The sequence below is a fragment of the Acanthopagrus latus genome, chromosome 2 (assembly GCF_904848185.1).
Source record: "Acanthopagrus latus isolate v.2019 chromosome 2, fAcaLat1.1, whole genome shotgun sequence".
NCBI lineage: Eukaryota > Metazoa > Chordata > Actinopteri > Spariformes > Sparidae > Acanthopagrus > Acanthopagrus latus.
Genome location: NC_051040.1, coordinates 15,786,784 through 15,805,247, shown reverse-complemented (window position 1 = coordinate 15,805,247; position 18,464 = coordinate 15,786,784). Strand labels below are relative to the sequence as shown.

Here is an 18,464-nt window from a genome sequence, read left to right as displayed (position 1 = left end):
TAAAAAGAAGTGACACAAGAAGTAAGCACAGTCTTAAATTGAAGACTGAGGAGGAAAGAGAAACATCAAATTAGCTGTAATGGTTCATTCTCTTTTGCAGTACTGTTCGGCCTTGTTGCTCGAATACGTGTACTTGGGGAAGTGCAGTGTGCTGATGTAACCACTGCCTCTGCTGTCCTCCTCTGCTGTTTGCACAGTGGTTATCATCTCAGACCAACCACTGACCACTGACCTTTGTAAGCTTTACGAAACACAGCCAGTGCCACCAGAAAATCTTCAGCCCCATCAAAAAGTGTTTGGTTGTTTTTGAATGAGTAATATACTGATACAGAAGAAAACTGACTGTGATGCATGCCCGTAAAGTAATCTATAGGAAGGTGAATTTTATATGTGCTGAGGGACCTTCCGGAGTATAGACTTCAGCATCCTCCTATTAAACGTTTATGTGCAGTTTTGAAAGATTGAACAGGTCCATACATCGTCTGGTCTAGAAAAACCCCTGTGTGAGGTTTGTGTCCACAGACAGATATATGGCTCAGGTCAGTAGCCTCGCCAGACAAGCAAGATTTTCCTTCTTCTCAGATTTATTACAGCATTTAGAGTCTGCCTGTAGCTAATGAGAGCACAGAATCCACTGAAGGCTTGTGTTTCTTTTGCATTTATGCAGAGTAGGTGGGACACCCTATGTGTCTGTAATGAAATGTGTTAAGTGGTGCTTTGACAAGAGAATACTGGTAATATTCTTGCTAGGGGAATCACATTTGGACTGTGTTAAAAATCTATTATTTACTGTGTAAATGTAAGAGCATTTATCCTTTACATTATTAACATTTATCATTATTTTGTACATGTTTTACACTAGATAATTGACTAAATAAATTAAAAAATACATCTATACGGTGAAAATAATTGAGTGGTTACTGTCATCTCAGCCTCCATTGTTATTAATGTAAACACAGTAGCAGTGCCGTTGAGGTTGGCAGAAGCATTACAAGTTGATGGATCAACTTTCCCTGACTACAGACAGGAAACGATGCAGGGGCTGATTTTCTGTAACTAAGTTCACTGAATGATGCACCTTTTCACCAGCAAAGAACTGACTGATTGATAATAAAAAAAAAATGTTTGAGCAACATCAGCTTCAAAGTTTGATTAGCCCAGGGGAAAAAACAACTTTTATGATGCTAGTTAACAAATCTTGATATGATAATTGGTTTGTATCTTTATTTAAAAAATACATTATTGACTGAGTTTGATAACTTATAAGCATTAAGTTACTGTTGGAGAGAAGGTATTCACTGAACTCGCAATATTATTGTGGTATCGCACAACTGTGGCCATGCTAAAAAAGCACAAACATGAGTGAATGTTGGATCATAATCCAGTGACCATTGAAACAGAACGTCCCAGCCACAACCAGGTACAGCTTATCCTGCTTTGAACTACATGAGATGCTCTTGATGTATTATGCAGCACACTTCAAAGAGCTAAACACTGTTCAGTGCTTTAGTTACTCAAACAGGTCACGTTTTTTGCTTTTGCACAGAATGTAGTTAAATCTTAGGAACGGTAGAGGCTCTGTTAGTGTGCTCATCTCTAAAGTGATGGGAAACTGAATAATCATGAAGCAGGAGTTGGAGGAAGTGATGCCACTGGCTGACTACCCTCCCTTCTGAGAAGAATGAGGTCATGCGTCCTATCCCTGTTGCTCCTTTGTGTCACCGGCTGCACTTTCCCTCTCACTCCATTAAGGCTTCATAGTACACGAGAGAGCAGCTTTTTTACTAGAGCGCAGCACTGATATAACCCTAATCTTGACTGAATGACTCAAGATTGCTGTTGTACTTTTGGGGTAGTTGGTGGGAGGAGGAGACAGCCTCTTGACAGCTATGATATAGGCTTTCAAGCTTTCTATTGTTCTTTTCCCCGCTTCTGTCTGTCCTATGTGTCCACAAACTCACCCTTCCCTCTTTCTCACTATCTCCTTAACACGTCATCCAGCTTTGGGCTGCTAGTAACCATGGAAACCAGTAGGTTTGCTCTACTTCTGTCGACATTCGTACTCATCTTTTCCCCCGTTATCCTCCCCTTTCCTCAGTGTTAAGGAACTGGACACGTGTAAAATTGCTTGATGGTGTGTGGTTTGTTTTGTTTTTGGCCACATGTGGGGGGGAGTTTGTGTTCATGTCAGCACTGAGACTCTTCAACATTTGGTTCTCATGCTTTGCTGTGTTTATGCAGTTTTGACCAAATGATTTGGTGTGTGCTCTGTGTTGTTGCACCATGCAAAAAACACTCAAAATAAATAATATGATTTATGATCATTGCCTCATCCCCATGGCGCTACATAAACTGCAACAAGGTCTGGTTTGCATAAACACCATGCAACACATTTACTGAGGCTTTAACCTTCAACAGAATGACTTTTGTCTTAAACAGCTATAAAGATTATTGTGTCCAGCTACTCCAACACTGCTCTTCATGCTTGAATGGTTGATTGTTTGCTTCATATCTGTTCATTTGTCTCAATCTCACTCTTGCCTCAGCCACACTTAATAAATGCATATGGTACTTACTGTTTATGGCTAACTCTTTCGTAGTACAATACCTAAAGAAGACTACAGTATAGTTAAATAATCTCACATTTGCTTGCATTCTGTATAGAGCTCCATGTAACTGATTTTGTGCCTTTTTAATGTTCTATATCAAAAATGGTTGACTAATTCAGTACCATTCAATATCTTTCAACAATTTAATACAGTTTTTCTAGTAAAAGGTAGCTCTTGGTGCTCCCATTGTCTGAATTGGACTGTAAATGGTTTGTATGATGTAGTTGGTGGGTTTGGTGTAAGCACACCTGCTCATACACTCTCTACTGACACACCCAAACCACATCAGAGCTTCCCATGTGCCTCAGCTCCCCTCACCTGCTTATACACTTTCTCAGACTTGCTAGCACACCGTGGCCCTCCCCTCCAGTTTTCGAGACTTGAGGCAGGCAGGCTGTCAGAGGAGTAGATAACCTCCTGCTAACCTTGAGCTGTAATAAGGACTGCTCCTGTTGTCATGGGGATTCAGGTGGGCAGAGGGAGACGAGGGTCTCGGTGCTCAGCACTGACCGAGAGGGCACAGGGGGCACAGGCTGGGCTGACAGATTGCACCTCCCACCCCCTTCATATTGGCACCTCAAAGCCTTGCCCGCCTGACAGCTTGTCGAGCTTCTCCTGGCATTAATGGTGGGGTTCGCTGTATGCAAACACAGGAGGGCTGCAATCGAGGAAATAGTGTATTACCATTAGTGGAAATAACATTTTAACAAACATTCATGAATTCAGTGTCTTTGTGCTTTTTGTCCTGTTTTTTTCCCAAATGATAGAAAAACTGAGTTGATAACAAGAAAAGTAGAAAGAGAAACAAGCCCACAAACCAGTGGTTAACACCCAAATAACCAGTGTTCACATGTATTTTTGTTTAATCATTGAATGCTGTATCAAAACTTTATTTTTAGTCAATTGGTATTCTAGCTATTTATTGCTGTGTGATGATAAAGCTGGGTGACTTACAAGGGATGGATTTTATTCGTTATTATTTTAACTTTTAAGTCTCAATATGCATATTTAGACCTGCAGAACATAAATTCATAAACTTCAAAGTCCACATGGGGAACTTCAGCAATGTATCTATTGTTGAATATTCACCAAATCATGTTAATCAGGTAATCCTGAATATTTATAACCACTACTATTGTAAACACAAATGAGTATCCAGAGCTAGAGTAGCCTCTGTATGACCCTGTATTTGGCAGCATTGTGGCTCCTCTGGCTTTATTATTCCAGACTATTGGGTTATTGCAACCAGTTCTCATTGTATTTATTGTGAAAGTCCATACTGAGATGATGACACAAATATGAGTTCTCAAAGTTGATGTATGAAGATCTTGGATAACTGCCCAACCCTGAATCAAAGTATAGTCTTACTCTACTAAAAATAGACTTACAAGACTGCATGAATCTGTTAAATGGAACATTTTGAATTTAAAAAAAGGAAGTCAAATAATTTACTTCTCTGCACCCTCATGAGAATCTAATGAGATGGATAATAAAAGTCTGAACCACTGAGACTAAGTGACTTGAACCTTATTAATAAATCTTTGTAAATTGAACTGCTGCTGAGGCTGCAGTCGTAAACCAAACCTGTGTGTGTGTGTGTGTGTGTATAAATGTGTACGTTAGCTGTATGTGCTGGTTTCCCTTATGGCAGCCCAGGAGACAAAAACAGGAAGAGTAAAGATGGCTTCCTTTCTCCTCATTTTCAGCTCTGCCCATGTAGTTTCCAGTCTTTCCTGTCTTGACATATTTGAAATAGTAAGACAGTTACACACCTCTGCTACCATCCCCGCCATCTTTGTGTCACCTCTCTGAAAGCTGTGGTGTCTTTGAGTATCTACTTATGTTTGTAGGTAAAAAGGAGATGAACTGGAGTAAAATGGATGTGTCCAGATGGTTTATTCTCTCTCTCTCCATGATTTGTCTGTCTGTCTTTCTCTGTGTATGTGGAGGTGATGGTAGGATATACACTGACTCTCATTTTCCCCATATCTGCACCATGGGGAGTCATCTCTTCCCATTATTTGCCCACAGCAACGAGAGCTCATTATAGAAGCCAGACAGATGTGTTCTCAATTTGTGTCAAATGGGCGGAGAGGGGTGTGTGTGTCTATGTGATGGTACAGCAGGCAGTCTGTGTGTATTGTTTTAGGTAGTTCTAAGTGTTTTATGCATGCCAAGCATTTCTGTTATATAGCTAGAAGCGTGATAACACAGTCTGAATGTGTGAAAAGCATGTAAAATGTAAATCTTTGTCTGGCACGTTTCCTGAACATGCTCATTTTCTGTCTTTGTTTTGCAGTGTTGAAGACAACTCCATTACTCACACCGTGTCTCGTGGCACTTTAACAACTATCTTGTCTGCTAATCAGGAGAACTAATTACGGGTCCTCTTTGTCTGTTTCAGAAATCGAGCGATAGCCGATTATCTACGTTCCAATGGATATGAAGAGGCATATTCCACTTTCAAGAAGGAGGCGGAATTAGATAATGTGAGTAGATTAAGGGTGGACACATACATCCGCACAGCCAATCACACCAATTTATACCAACAATATGCCCTGATTTCCACTTCATTTGTCATCTTTGTCAACATGTTGATGAGTGTGACCGGGAGCACCTGCACCCAATTACTGTGGTCTGTCTGATTAGGGGGTCTATGCTACATGCTCCCGCTCACTGGTGTTGAGAAAATATTTTATCCACCTGTTCATGTTTCATTTAGAACACCACTGTGACATGTATATATTTTTTTTGATTTTGACGTTATTGGCTTTACTGATAAAATGAGAATTTGTTAGCTTTAATTATGTTTAAAATACACTTTTATTAAGTAATCTAATGCATACAGATGCAACTGTTGTGCGCAGTTCCCATGATAATGTGTTAATAATGTTGCATTGAAGTCTGTATATTGAGAGGTGTTTCAAATGTTCTGCATCTAGGGAGATCAAAAATCTGAAACACAAGAGGATAATGTCATCTAGTCCAATACTGCCTTCAATTATGAGCTCAGATAAACATATAATTGTCGTCACAGATTTCTGATCATCTCAACAAAAACTAATAATTATAAACTTAAAGGTTGAACTCATATCAGAGTTGGTAGATTGAATTCCAATAGGTTGCAAAGATGTATCTAATATGTATCTTCCTTCTTATTTTGTTTGCGTAACACTATAATGTTGCATCATTATGTTTTGCCTTCAGCCTCTCCTCATGCTTCATCTACACCATGTTCTTCTCATTTGTCCTCTTGTACCCTTGCTTTCCTTTTTGTCCCTTACTTAGAATTTTCCAGTTCAACCATTTAAGTATTGCACAATCATTAAAAGAAACTAAACAAATAAAAACATTGCATAATGAGCAGAACATAATTAACATTTTTGTTAATTTGGACCCATGGACATTGGATTTGAAATGAAACACGACTATTGTGCCAAATACTGTGGCAACATCAACTTTAATTTAAAGGTGTTTACATCCACATCAGTTGAAAGTATAGAGATTGTAGCCGTCCACATACATACTTTCCCACCATTAAGGGACAGATGGTTTTAGGAGAAAGGAAATAAAATAAGCCATATTTAATATAAATCCTTTGGAATCAGTTGCTGTCTGTTTAATCTAGATTTCGCAGACCGTTGTGATGCTCCACCAGGTCTTCTTTTTGCTAGTTGTGGGGATTTTTAGGTTTTAATGTGAAACCTCTAGTGTCTGAAACACATTTAGTCATATTTACTGTAGGTCAGGTGGCTAAACATTTTTTTGTTTAGCCACATCACACTCCTTGATTACCTTGTTTTCTGTTCAAAGCATAGATGTGGAAATTTTAACAAATTCGGACCCTTAAAATTTGATAGAGGATCTTCTAGCCAAATCCTTTCCATCTAAGACTCTTTTCATCTCAGTCTATTTTTCCCCTGCCTCTCTGTAGCACCTCTTATTTCACCTTGTGTTCACATGACACCCCACCCCCTTCTCGTCCGCATCTTCATTTGCTCGTCTTCCAGACGTTTTCTCTGTGGCAGCCCTATGGAAGCAGGCTGAATAATAGATGAATGGCACGGAGGGATAGGTGCACCCTGTTGGGTATTAGTGCTCAGCTGCACACACACCTCCTTGGCAGCACCATGCTCAACCAAGGAATTTTTAGCTCCATTTCCTTTAGACCACATTGTTAAAAGTTTATCACTAAGGCATTTGTTAATGTGTCTTAAATGTGGTAAGATTTTGTTCAGAGTCAATCAAATGATTTTAGTGCTGTACGCACTAGCAGGTTTTCATAGTAAATATACGTACGTACAGACACACACACACACACACACACACACACACACACACACACACACCCATCCACACATGCATTGATACTACCCACTGTTAGGAGACTGGCAAGCTTCAGTTATGTCTGGCACCGTATGTGTGTGTGTGTTTGTGTGTGGTGTGTGTGTGTGTGTAATGGGCAGCGTCTCCAGGCAGATGGCAGATTAGATGATGGCAGACTTGCTCATACTGGGTTTCATGCTCTCCCTCTATGTTTTCTCTCTCCTCCATTTCTCTGCACTGCCTCACTTCACGTCTTTGTCTTTCCGTACACCTCACGTTCGTCTGAGGAATCACCTCTTTTCAAGAAGTGTTAAATATAGCCGGTGGTGATGCCTGCACCTCTCCACACCTCGAGGATGTCTGCCTTTGTCTCCAGCCGAGGCTGAGGAGTTAGCTGTGAAATTGAAGCGCAACGCTAATTTTCTCCCTCACTGACACTCGTGGTTGTCTGTCAATGTGGGTTTTTGATGCTTTGATAGTTAGTGACAGCCTCAGGGCATTATTAAACACAAAGTGGCACCAAAACAAGGATAACACTTACAAAACAAAGCCACACTTTATATTTTTATTATGTTTGCTTCATGAATAGGGCTGCAACTAACGATTATTTTTCATTCTTGATTAATCTATGGAGAATGTAAGCATTTATTTATTGTATTTAACAGATTTTTTTTAAACTGCAAAAAAGTTCATCCCAATTTTCCATATCCAGTGACATCTTCAAATAGCTTCTTTTGTCCAACCAATGGTCCAAAACCCAAAGACTCTTCATTTACTGTCATAAATGTCAAAGAAATGCAGCGAATCCTGACATTTATGAGGCTTAAACCAGCAAATGTTTGATAGTTTTGCTTGGAAAATTACTGAAACATTGGAGCGATTTTTAAAATAGGCAGCAAATTATTTTCTTTCAAGTGATTAATTGACTTTTCATTGCAGATGTATTCATGAACATTGACTAATTTAAGTTTTAGGTTTTATTTTAAGTGTGAACAATTGGTTTAATGATTCATTTAAATCATCATTTAAACCAAACAAAAAGGAGTTTATTAATCGACAATAATGAAAATAATCATTAGTTTATTTCTATTTTGTATGAAGAAACAGAAAACATGCCACCACATTGTTTTGTTTGTGTCTTGGCAGTAAGAAGCTGTATGTGCCATGAGGTCTGTTATGTAAAAGCTAGTGGGCTACTCGTGGTATTAGCCTGCAGGTGGAATCAGGCCTCCGTCTGCCAGGACTACCACAAGTTAACTTCCACCACTGCCTCCAGTACCGGGTGTGTGGCTGTAAGCTGCCTAAGCCTTTCTTGTCTGCAGGAGATTAGCTTGTGTGAGAAGGATTAGGACTAGGGTGTGTGTTTATGTGTGTGTGTGTCGTACAGTAGGTTGGCGGTGTCTGGCAGTCATGTTGGCCTGTGAGGGGTGTGTAAATAATTCCCTGTTCTTTCTTACTATAGCCCGAGACCTCAGCATGCCACCCCAGCTGGCCCCCCTCCCACGGGCCTCACTGATTATGCTGAGCCCACGACTTTGATTGGCTTTCTTGGCATGTTTGCCTGATATCCTTTTTTCTTTTTCTTTTTTTTGTCAACAGAATGAAGAATTGGATAAGAAGTATGCTGGCCTTTTGGAAAAGAAATGGACCTCAGTCATCAGATTACAAAAGAAGGTTTGTGGAGTTTTTTCTTGCTCAAAGAATGCTTGTGGGGATTGTAGTCTTGTGAATTGTTTGTGACATTACTGCTGTATCCGCTGTAAACACTGAAAGGAAGTCCATCAAGGAAAGGAAAGAACTGATTCAACTGTATGTAATTTGTTTAAAACACAGACTCCATCAAACAAATCCTATGTTTTATGAACTTCATGAAATGAAGCACATGTGCACATTTCTACATACTTTCCTCTTCGCTGTTAACTTGTACCTGTACATTCGAACAGGTGATGGAACTAGAATCCAAACTGAATGAGGCGAAGGAAGAGATCACCCTTGGTGGGCCCGTAACTCAGAAGCGTGACCCCAAAGAGTGGATCCCACGCCCACCAGAAAGGTACGCGCTGAGTGGCCACCGCAGTCCAGTCACCCGCGTCATCTTCCACCCAGTCTTCAGTGTCATGGTGTCGGCCTCTGAGGATGCAACAATAAAGGTGAGTGCAGCCAGATGGTGGAAATGGTGGTTTGACAATGGGTGTGTTGCAGAGCTCAGGGGAACTGATGTCCTTACTCGTACTTTTCTTATTTCAGATGGATTTGAGGGTTTTCCAACAATGACATGCAGAGATCTGAGTCTGTTTTTCCAAATAAAAGCTGCATCAGGTGGTTTCACTGATTAGTGTCTTTAGGCGGAAGGTGTGCAACTGGGTGAAATCTTTGCTAAACATCTCCAGTATAAACCTGCAGGGTTGTGCTCCCACTTTGCACATGATCAGATAGCCGATCTGTTGTGTGCATCTATTTATGTTTGTTTCCAGTTCAACATAACCACGAACTCCCTCAGAATAATCAGTAATTGAAAACCATCAGTCAAAACTGCATTGCTATAGACTAATGCTTTGTCTGAGATTTAAACATGGCAATATGTGGCATCAAAGTACATCGTGGTAGGCTATTCAGAGCCTTTGAGACAGCCTCGTTGCAACCAAAGGTGTACATAAATGTGATTGTTGTAGAACATGTATTAAATAAAGTCTTTTTTGACCTAATGCTGTATTTAATAGACAGAATTTAAGGCATTTTAAGAGGGAATTACCTCTGCGATCTCTTCTAGAAAGCAGTATTTGTTACTGCAGTCAGACAGTATCACTGTTGTACTGAGGACTCTACACTGGTTCTATTTGAGACCTTTGTGATGAGAATCATTATTTGGTGAATAGAAAAAAGATTAATCTCCTACTGACTGTTCAACTACTTCGAGGAATTAGTTGATGACTACTAAAATGCAGTAGTCGTGAATGCCCTACTCTGTGTATCGTGCGTACGTACACCTCTCGGTACTTGGCAAGTTTTCAAAGCCACAGTAGCAGCAGATGAAATCCTTTAAAAGTCTCATGATGACCATGAAAGGTTTCACTGTTTCAGGGATGAAAAGCGTCCTTGCTTATCTAACATCTTTGGTTTTGAGGACATTTTTCACAGTGGACATGTAACTGCTGAACTAAAGCGTCATAATAAACAGATTATGTTAGGTTTGGCACCGATTAGAAATAAGGATAAGATTTATTTATTTATTTGTTTGTTTTTAGATGAATATATAATTCAGCTAAACAGTGTCAGCTGACATGTCAGGCATTAATCATGGTCAGACAACAGTGTTGATGTCAAACTAAGGTCACAGATGCCATCATGTGTTGCAGAGCTGGGTTTAGAGTGAGGTTATTCAATAAGCAGTTTAATGATTGTGAATATAGCTGTTGATGTAAGTCAGAAACATCTGGCAGAGTCGTTTGAGAACTCTGGTGATGGATGGGTTGTCATAATATTCTGCAGGCACACTGATTAAAATGCATTCTTTTCAGTTTCATCAACTTGATAAAATGACTATTGAAGATTTTTCCTGAATATCCATTTTTCCACTTAGAGGATAACTGACTACCTTCCCAATGTATTTCCCCTCTCTCACCAAAGCAAAACAACTTGTATTCCTCATTAATTCAGCATGTGCTGCCAGTCATTTAGGCATCATCAACAAAACCGATTAGTGCTCACTGTCCTACAAATACAGAGATATGTCATTCCACATGTTGTCATTTTGTAAACACTTTAAGTATACAGAGAGCTTAATTGTACAATATGTCCTGTAGGCACACAATGCATGGTGTTGAACAATTTATCTTTAGTGTTAACCACAACCCGTTTAAAAGAATATATATTTTAGATATAAACTAACGGTGACTAAAGCAATTTCTAGAAACTGTTATTCTGCGCATACTCGGCTTATACAGACGACACAGCTGTGGCTCTGTGGGTAATATTTGAGTATGCTAATATTCTCATTGAAGATGTTTGGAGTAAAGCCATGCGGAATGTTCACACATAATCATCCATCCACATAATAGTTTCAAAGACAAAAAGACTACATAAAAATATCTAATGTGTGATTTTGGTGCCTCCTCTGTTCAGCTTTGGAGATTGGCCAACTAAAAATGAAGACATACATGGTGTAGATCAGTGTGTTTGTTTTCTTAGGCTCTCCCCACATCACAGTAATTGGATGCAAAATCAACAGAGTGGTCTTTTTTAAATGTATTGCCAGCTTGGTTTCAGCTCTACCACACTCAGCTTCTGCTCAGTCTGTTGAACGTTGCTCCTCTCTCCCTCAATCACCGTTACAAAGCGTCTTTCTAGACACGCCCTGTATGTCACATCTTTCTCTCTCTGTTGTCTGTGTATCCCTAGATTCCATATATAAACCCTGGTGTCTGTCTCTGGGCTATTTTTGCTGCAGCAGCTCTCTCTCGCCTCACTGCACAATGCCAATACTCTGTTGAGCTGTTTGTTCTGCATATTTTATTCATGAGACAGTAAGAGACACATGTACATCTCCTCAGCTACACCCACACAGCAGGCATTCCTCTCTCCGTTTTGGCATCCTCTTCCTTTTCCAGCCCCACCCGTCCCTCCCACTGCGACCCCGCCCCCAAGCATCCTGCCTCATTTATCTTCCACTTAGAGCATCAGCTGCCCCACTATGACTACCCTCCATCGGAGCCATCCATCCCTCAGGAGGAAATCTTAAATTCAGCCCTGTTTTCTTGCTCTTCTCTCATGGCTGCCTCATCTCTCAGTGGCCTGGCCTGGCTACCCGTGTCCTACTTTTCTCCTCCTGAGCAGCTCTGTTAAATTTTTAAGAGGACAGACCTTGTACTCTTGACTCTCTGTCATTGACTGAGAGGCTCATCATCTTTCTACCTCACGCCAGTGTGCCTACCCACCCTGATGATCAGACTAAACTGCTCTTTCTATTCATTTCATTTATTCAGCTTGGTATTGTACTCATGTAAACCTATTTCTTGTTGAGAGGAGAGGTGTTTTTGTTCGATATTGCCTAAATCAGTCAGTAGTGTGTCAAATATCCATCGTATTGATGTAATTTTTAGGCAACAGAGAGGCTGCAGTAACTATTTCCAGGCTCTTACTCCTGATCATTCAACATTCAACAACCTGTACAGAGGGGGCAATCTTATTAATTTGCGACAGCGTTTTTATGGCAGCTTGTGGATGTATTTTGCTTCCAAGCTATGCAGAAAGATGATGCAACATTCTTAATCTTACCCACAAAGTTGATGTTTGTGTTGTCTCTCACTCCTTTAATTTGCCACTTTCTGCTCTTCATCCTCCTCCTCCGTTTTCCTCGTCCTCTCTCCTCTGCAAATGTGGCAGATCTTTGCATGGCAAGATTGTACCTTGAACAGCTCCAACCTTTCACAGTATGTAAATCAGCAGGTCCAGTGTGCAGCACCGTGCTCACTCAGACATATAAACCAGAGACTATGTTAATTTAAACAAGAGCAAAGAGCTGGCATGTCTGATGTTACTTATTGTTTACTTAATGAATTGCACATCCAAAGGAAGTCTTTTTCTATCGTTGTTGGCCTTTGAATGCGAGAAATTCAAGGCATTTTCCCTGACAGAATGTAAACTATTAATCATCTTGAGATGGGGCGAGTTTGTTTTGGAGGAGTGCCAGTAGGAATCATTGGTGACACAGCATTGAGTTACAGGTAGTTAATGGATTACATGTGTTTCAGATGCTGCGACTAAATACTGCTTTATGTGTGTAGTCTGTTAAACCTGGTGTACCTCCAAACACATTAACTGCACTGATCTTCTCCAGGATAAACCCCCACTTTGCACTTTGTACCTTGCAGCCATCTGCACTGTCTGTAGCTTCCTTTGGGGAGGGGGAGGAGAGGAGGGGTCTCCTGTCACCGTCTGCCCAAAATCCCTCACCCCAAGAGGGGACCCAAGGAGGGTTTATCCCTCCGTGACAAACCGTCTGTCTGCTTGAAAGCCAGAGACATAACAGCTTTCTCAGGCTAGAAAATCAGGCTTACTACTGTTCACTCCATATTCTGTCTGTACTCCAACTGGCAGCACCGTCCTCAACACAATAAACTGTCTCTCTGTTCTTATCAGGCCTAACTGTAACCCTAATCGGCATGCTGGCACATGCGTCCCTGCCATTAGCAACAGTAATGCGTCATAGATTTTGTAATTCAATATACAAAGAGTATGTGGTGTCTGCATACTGAGGCCTGTTATGAGCCAAAGACGAATGCCATTGTAGCATGATAATTTCTAATCATTCCATCAGTGTGTCTTATTGTTGGGACAGTGATGTGACTTCTTTGAACAGCTTGGCTGTCTGTTCTCAGTTTGTTTTGGCTGTTTAGCTGAGAAATGAGGTGACATGAGGCCACAGATGATGTGACATTTGGGGGCTTTGCCGGGGTTTGGATAGGGATTCAGTTTGAGATGAACAACAGACGTGTATTTCCCAATGATATACAGACGATTATATTCACTATGGCTGTTCATGAAATGTGAATGTTCTCCTATGCATATATCTCCCTCAAGCTGATGTATGAATGATGAATGATGAAAAATGTTTTCCTCTGCAGGTGTGGGACTATGAGACAGGAGATTTTGAACGCACACTGAAGGGCCACACAGATTCAGTCCAGGACATCTCTTTTGACCAGAGCGGCAAACTGCTAGCATCGTGCTCCGCAGACATGACTATCAAGCTGTGGGATTTCCAAGGCTTTGAGTGCATCAGGACCATGCATGGTAAGAAGATGCACCTATTTATTTCAGAACTGCAGTTAACATTTTTTTTTATTGATTATTTAGTTAATCTATATAATGTCAAGACATTGTAGGCTCAAGAGACATCTTCAAATTGCTTCTTTTGGCTAATAAACAGTCCACTTTATTTTCAATCATAAATGACAAAGGAAAGCAGCAAATCCTTACATTGTAATAAGCTAGAACCAGCAAATCAACTAAACATTTCCACCCTAGCTTATCTGTGTAAAAAAACCTGAGAGTAGAGAACAATTTACTGCTATGTTTCACCGCTGCCACTATTTGTGTTATCTCTGTGATTGTGCTCTGTTGTGGTTATTTCTGTATGAATGGAGCTTGTGACTGTACGCAGGGCTCAGGTGGTGCAGATGCTGTTCGTTATCACATTTGATGCTGCTGATGAGCCTCAATCTGCTCCAATTCACAGCACCCAGATTCACGACCACCTCTGACAAATGGACTGTTTTAGCCATCTTGTCTCTCCTAGTACCCAGACCACCCTCCCTCACAGTGCACTTCTCCAGGCACTTGTATCCAACTCCTCTCCTGTAATCAAGTTTCTCTTATTTTTGTACTTTCCTGAAAAGCTGCTATGCCATTGGTCATGTCATCAGCAGGGGCACACCCCCCCTCTTTTATACCCTGTTTGCTGAGTAAGTGATGGCAGCGTAGTCTACATGTGCCCTCGGGCCCTGCTGATTTGAGAACTAGATTTGAATATTTTTTTTCTTTGTTGGATTTGTGAGAAGGCCCCCTATCAACCAACCAACCAGCAGCAGCCTAAACAATAAGAAGCCACAGCATTGCTCTGACTTTGAAGCAGAAATGAATGAATATCCATGAAATAAATAAGCCTACTTAGCGCCCAGACAAGAAAAACTCTGGCTTTATTCAGTTTATGCTGTAGTTGTAAATACTGCATTTTGTGCAAGCGAGCAACAGATTTCACTGGTTGTGAATCTTTTTAGTTGTAAATGAGGGTGCGAGCTACTGGCACGTTTCCTCAGACAGACGAGCTGTGTTCACACTGTGCAGAAAAACATTTAGGTGCAGAGATCACCGTCTATTACACGACGCCTGCTGTCTAGTTCTTTTACTCTCCATTTCCTCTCCATCTTTGATTTTACTACTCCATTCACTTTTAAATCATACACTCAACCCTTTCCTCCTTTTTTTCCATCCACTCCTCCTTTTACCACATTTTCAAAAAAAAAACACATAAGGCCAACTGGTGAAGTAGATTAGTGCCGATTTGGACAGCAGTTTAATTATCCTCTTCAGCACTTTTCAGTGTAGCAGCCACCCATTATTATAGACTGATGGCATGTGCGCGCGCGCGCACACACACACACACACACAGTTAAGCTGGCCTTTTAGAGTATACTTACTGTTGTCTTCATCTGTTTAGCAGCTTAAATATGGCCCAGCATCTAGGTAATTAGGCATCTCTTATTCTCCGTGGAACAAAGTAAGCTCAGGCAAATTGGCTGCCTCGCTTGTCATTTAATTGGCTAATTATGACTAAACCCATAGTTTTTCGGTGCTTTTGGGGGCTGAATGCGTGTTTTCTTAAAAATTTGTTGGTGAGTTTTGATTCGTATGATTCCTCTGTTTCAAGAGGGGTTGATTAAAGAGAGTGTGTGTGTGTGACGATCTGAAATGATTAGATTATGTTTTAAACTAGGTTCAAATGCTGCGCTTTGTTGCTCAGAAAGGTTTGTGATGGTTTCTCGTTCTCACTTGGATCTTGTTTTTGTCTTTTCGGTTTTCTAGGACATGACCACAACGTTTCGTCTGTAGCCATCATGCCCAATGGAGATTACATTGTTTCTGCCTCGAGGGACAAAACCATAAAAATGTGGGAGGTGGCAACTGGGTAGGCACCCTTAAAACAACTTAATTTTATTTTAAGTATGATGTTCAGTTTGACTTATTGCATCCACTCTGACAATGCTGTTTTCTGTGCATCAGTTACTGTGTGAAGACCTTCACAGGCCACAGGGAGTGGGTCCGTATGGTGCGGCCCAACCAGGACGGCACACTGATCGCCAGCTGCTCCAATGACCAGACAGTGCGCGTGTGGGTCGTGGCCTCCAAAGAGTGCAAGGCTGAGCTACGGGAGCATGAACATGTGGTGGAGTGCATCTCCTGGGCACCAGAGAGTGCCTACCCCACCATCCAAGACGCCACAGGCTCTGAGGTAAAGAACCGCTCAGATATTGGGGGTTTGGAGCCAAATCTCTTGAGCTCAAGCTCTCTTGCATGCGTTTTGTAGCGGCAACTACAGCATATTCTTGTTCTCAGTCATACACTTGAATGAAAACAAACCAAACAGGTAAAGTCATTGTTCTGCGCCATGGCAAATAAACTCTGATTATAATGTGGTTTTTGCACACTATCAGATGAGTATGTTCCTTCTCTACATGCGTGGCCATGTCAGAGAGTCTCGTACGTCACTGCTCGGGCTTACAGCCACGTGAAGCTTGAAACCTTGAAAATTAAGAGTGTGTGCATGCATACACCAAAGGAATATCAGCATGACCTAGAGTCAGCCCACACTCCCTCCTCATGACTTGTGATCTCAAGTGTGTCCAATTGTAGCCTTGTCAGATTAAAACAATGTTTTCCCCTGCAGCAGTTGTCCCAGTCTAACCTGTGAGTGGTGAAAAAAAGGATGCGCCAGTGTTGTTTGGTTGATTGAAACATGCACAGAAGTTGCATATTACTGTTGGAGTGACAGCTTTTGTCCCAAAGATGTGCAGTGATTGCCACATCTGTTTTGTTTTGCTTTATTTACAGTATTACTAGACAAATAACTGTACACAAATGTTTTTAAAAAACAGATGACAGAAATAAATGAAAATGTACAAATTAAAGAGCAGATGGCACAGAAATTGAAAATAAATTTAAGGAAATATAAAACAAGTTGATGGTCAGTTTATAAAAAATAAAAAGTCTATAAAACTTCCAAAGCAAAGTTATGTTAGGAAAAAGTGGAAGAAAACTGGATTTGTGAATGCATTCAGAGACCACAGCAGTTGAAACTGTAGCTTCACTGATTCTTTGGTTTGTGCACCTGCCAGCCATCTCCACTGATGCAGTAAAAACTATTAGGCATGTAATGACTGTAATGACTGTTACTTCCAGTGTGCCTGATGCAGCTTTAAGATCTTTGTTATTGTGTTAACAGTACTTGATGGTAAATGAAGCAGTTAATTAATTTATTTAAGCTAATCTTATCCCCCATGGTGACAGATGATATATGGATTTCATGTATGCCTTATTTCCTATTTGAGTGAAACAGAAATTGATGCAATGCTGTTGTACAATTCTTATGATTAGATTAGCTTTTAAAAGTATTTGGTCTTTTGGTATTTGGAGATTTTATGTTTTAGGGAAGTGTTTCTGTGCCATAAAGAATGAATTACACGCATGTTGTATTAGTTTCTTACTTCAGTCTTCTGTCTTTGTGACTAACCAGTCCAAGAAGAGTGGTAAGCCTGGCCCTTTCCTGTTGTCTGGCTCCAGAGACAAAACCATCAAGATGTGGGATGTTAGCATTGGCATGTGCCTTATGACACTGGTGAGCAGCCTTTACATAAACCATTTCAGAATTTGTATGTGTGTCTGAATGTTTGGGTAAAAAGTCAAGAGTGAAAGCGTTTAGCCTCATGAGTGTGATGCATTGGTCTGCAAGTGGTGTCTTTAGTAGCATCTTCTTATTTGACTCACAGGTTGGCCATGACAACTGGGTGCGTGGTATCCTCTTCCACCCTGGAGGCAAGTTTATTGTGACCTGTGCAGATGACAAGACCTTAAGGATCTGGGACTACAAGAACAAGCGCTGCATGAAAACCCTGTGTGCCCACGAACACTTTGTTACCTCTCTGGGTAAGCAGCCCCTCACCTCCTGAAACAAAGCTTCATTTTTGTTATTGTTTGGCCAGTGGGTCTCCTGAGGTGCAGCAGGAACCTCTCTAGCTCATTGGACAGTGGAGCTGCTTTCACAAATATCTGCTGTAGCCAAAGGTTGAATAATTGTAAAGGAGCCCAGTTTCTCCACCGGCAGCGTGTTGAGCGTCCTGAGGGTTGCTGGCAGCTGGGGTTTAAGAGGTAGACAAGCGCTTGAGGATTTTCCTGCCTCCCCCTCCTCGTATGTGCAGCTTTCCAGCAGATCAAGGCTCGGGAACTCTCTTGAGAAGCTCTTCAGCCAACTTTTCCTTGGCAAGCCGTTTGAAACCCAGTCCTCTTAAATCCTGCTTCAACCAAAGAGGATATCGCTGTGAGCTATTGATGTGATGAATTCTGGAGAGGTGTGGAAAAGACAAAGCACCTTTGTTTGAAATCATTTGAGGAAAAAAAAAATAGCATTTTCCACCATTTTCTAAAAGTATTAGTGCTTTTGCTCAAATGTGTTTGCATTTCAGCTTGATAATCAGATTGAATCACCATCTCACCTCTTCATTCAGCCAGCCCTGGCATCATTTTCATGCTGGCAAAATTTTGGGGGGGGTTTTTGATTTGGTGTTTCCCTGTTGAATGAGGAGTAAGGGAAGTTATTTTCAAGTGCTCAATGAATGAAACACTGCAATTAAATTTTCCGCAACCTGGCCAGTCAATAAGTTGACTCACACATTGTTCTAGTGATCTCGTCCATGTTTTTAATCTCTATATTTGAAAATATTTTCATTGAATGCATCCTTGAAAAAGATACAGATG

General features: G+C 40.9%; 1 protein-coding gene across 2 annotated transcripts in view; it reads left to right on the top strand.

Annotated features, from left to right (window-relative positions):
* The window catches only part of LOC119012246 (lissencephaly-1 homolog), a 35,608-nt gene that overhangs the window by 13,136 nt on the left and 4,008 nt on the right, over positions 1-18,464 (top strand). For both annotated transcript variants that reach the window (XM_037085886.1, XM_037085894.1), the window contains exons 3-10: positions 5,014-5,098; positions 8,535-8,609; positions 8,879-9,085; positions 13,559-13,727; positions 15,519-15,621; positions 15,717-15,945; positions 17,227-17,328; positions 17,480-17,636. In XM_037085886.1, the coding sequence (XP_036941781.1) occupies positions 5,014-5,098; positions 8,535-8,609; positions 8,879-9,085; positions 13,559-13,727; positions 15,519-15,621; positions 15,717-15,945; positions 17,227-17,328; positions 17,480-17,636 (1,127 nt within the window). The remainder of the gene's footprint in view (positions 1-5,013; positions 5,099-8,534; positions 8,610-8,878; positions 9,086-13,558; positions 13,728-15,518; positions 15,622-15,716; positions 15,946-17,226; positions 17,329-17,479; positions 17,637-18,464) is intronic.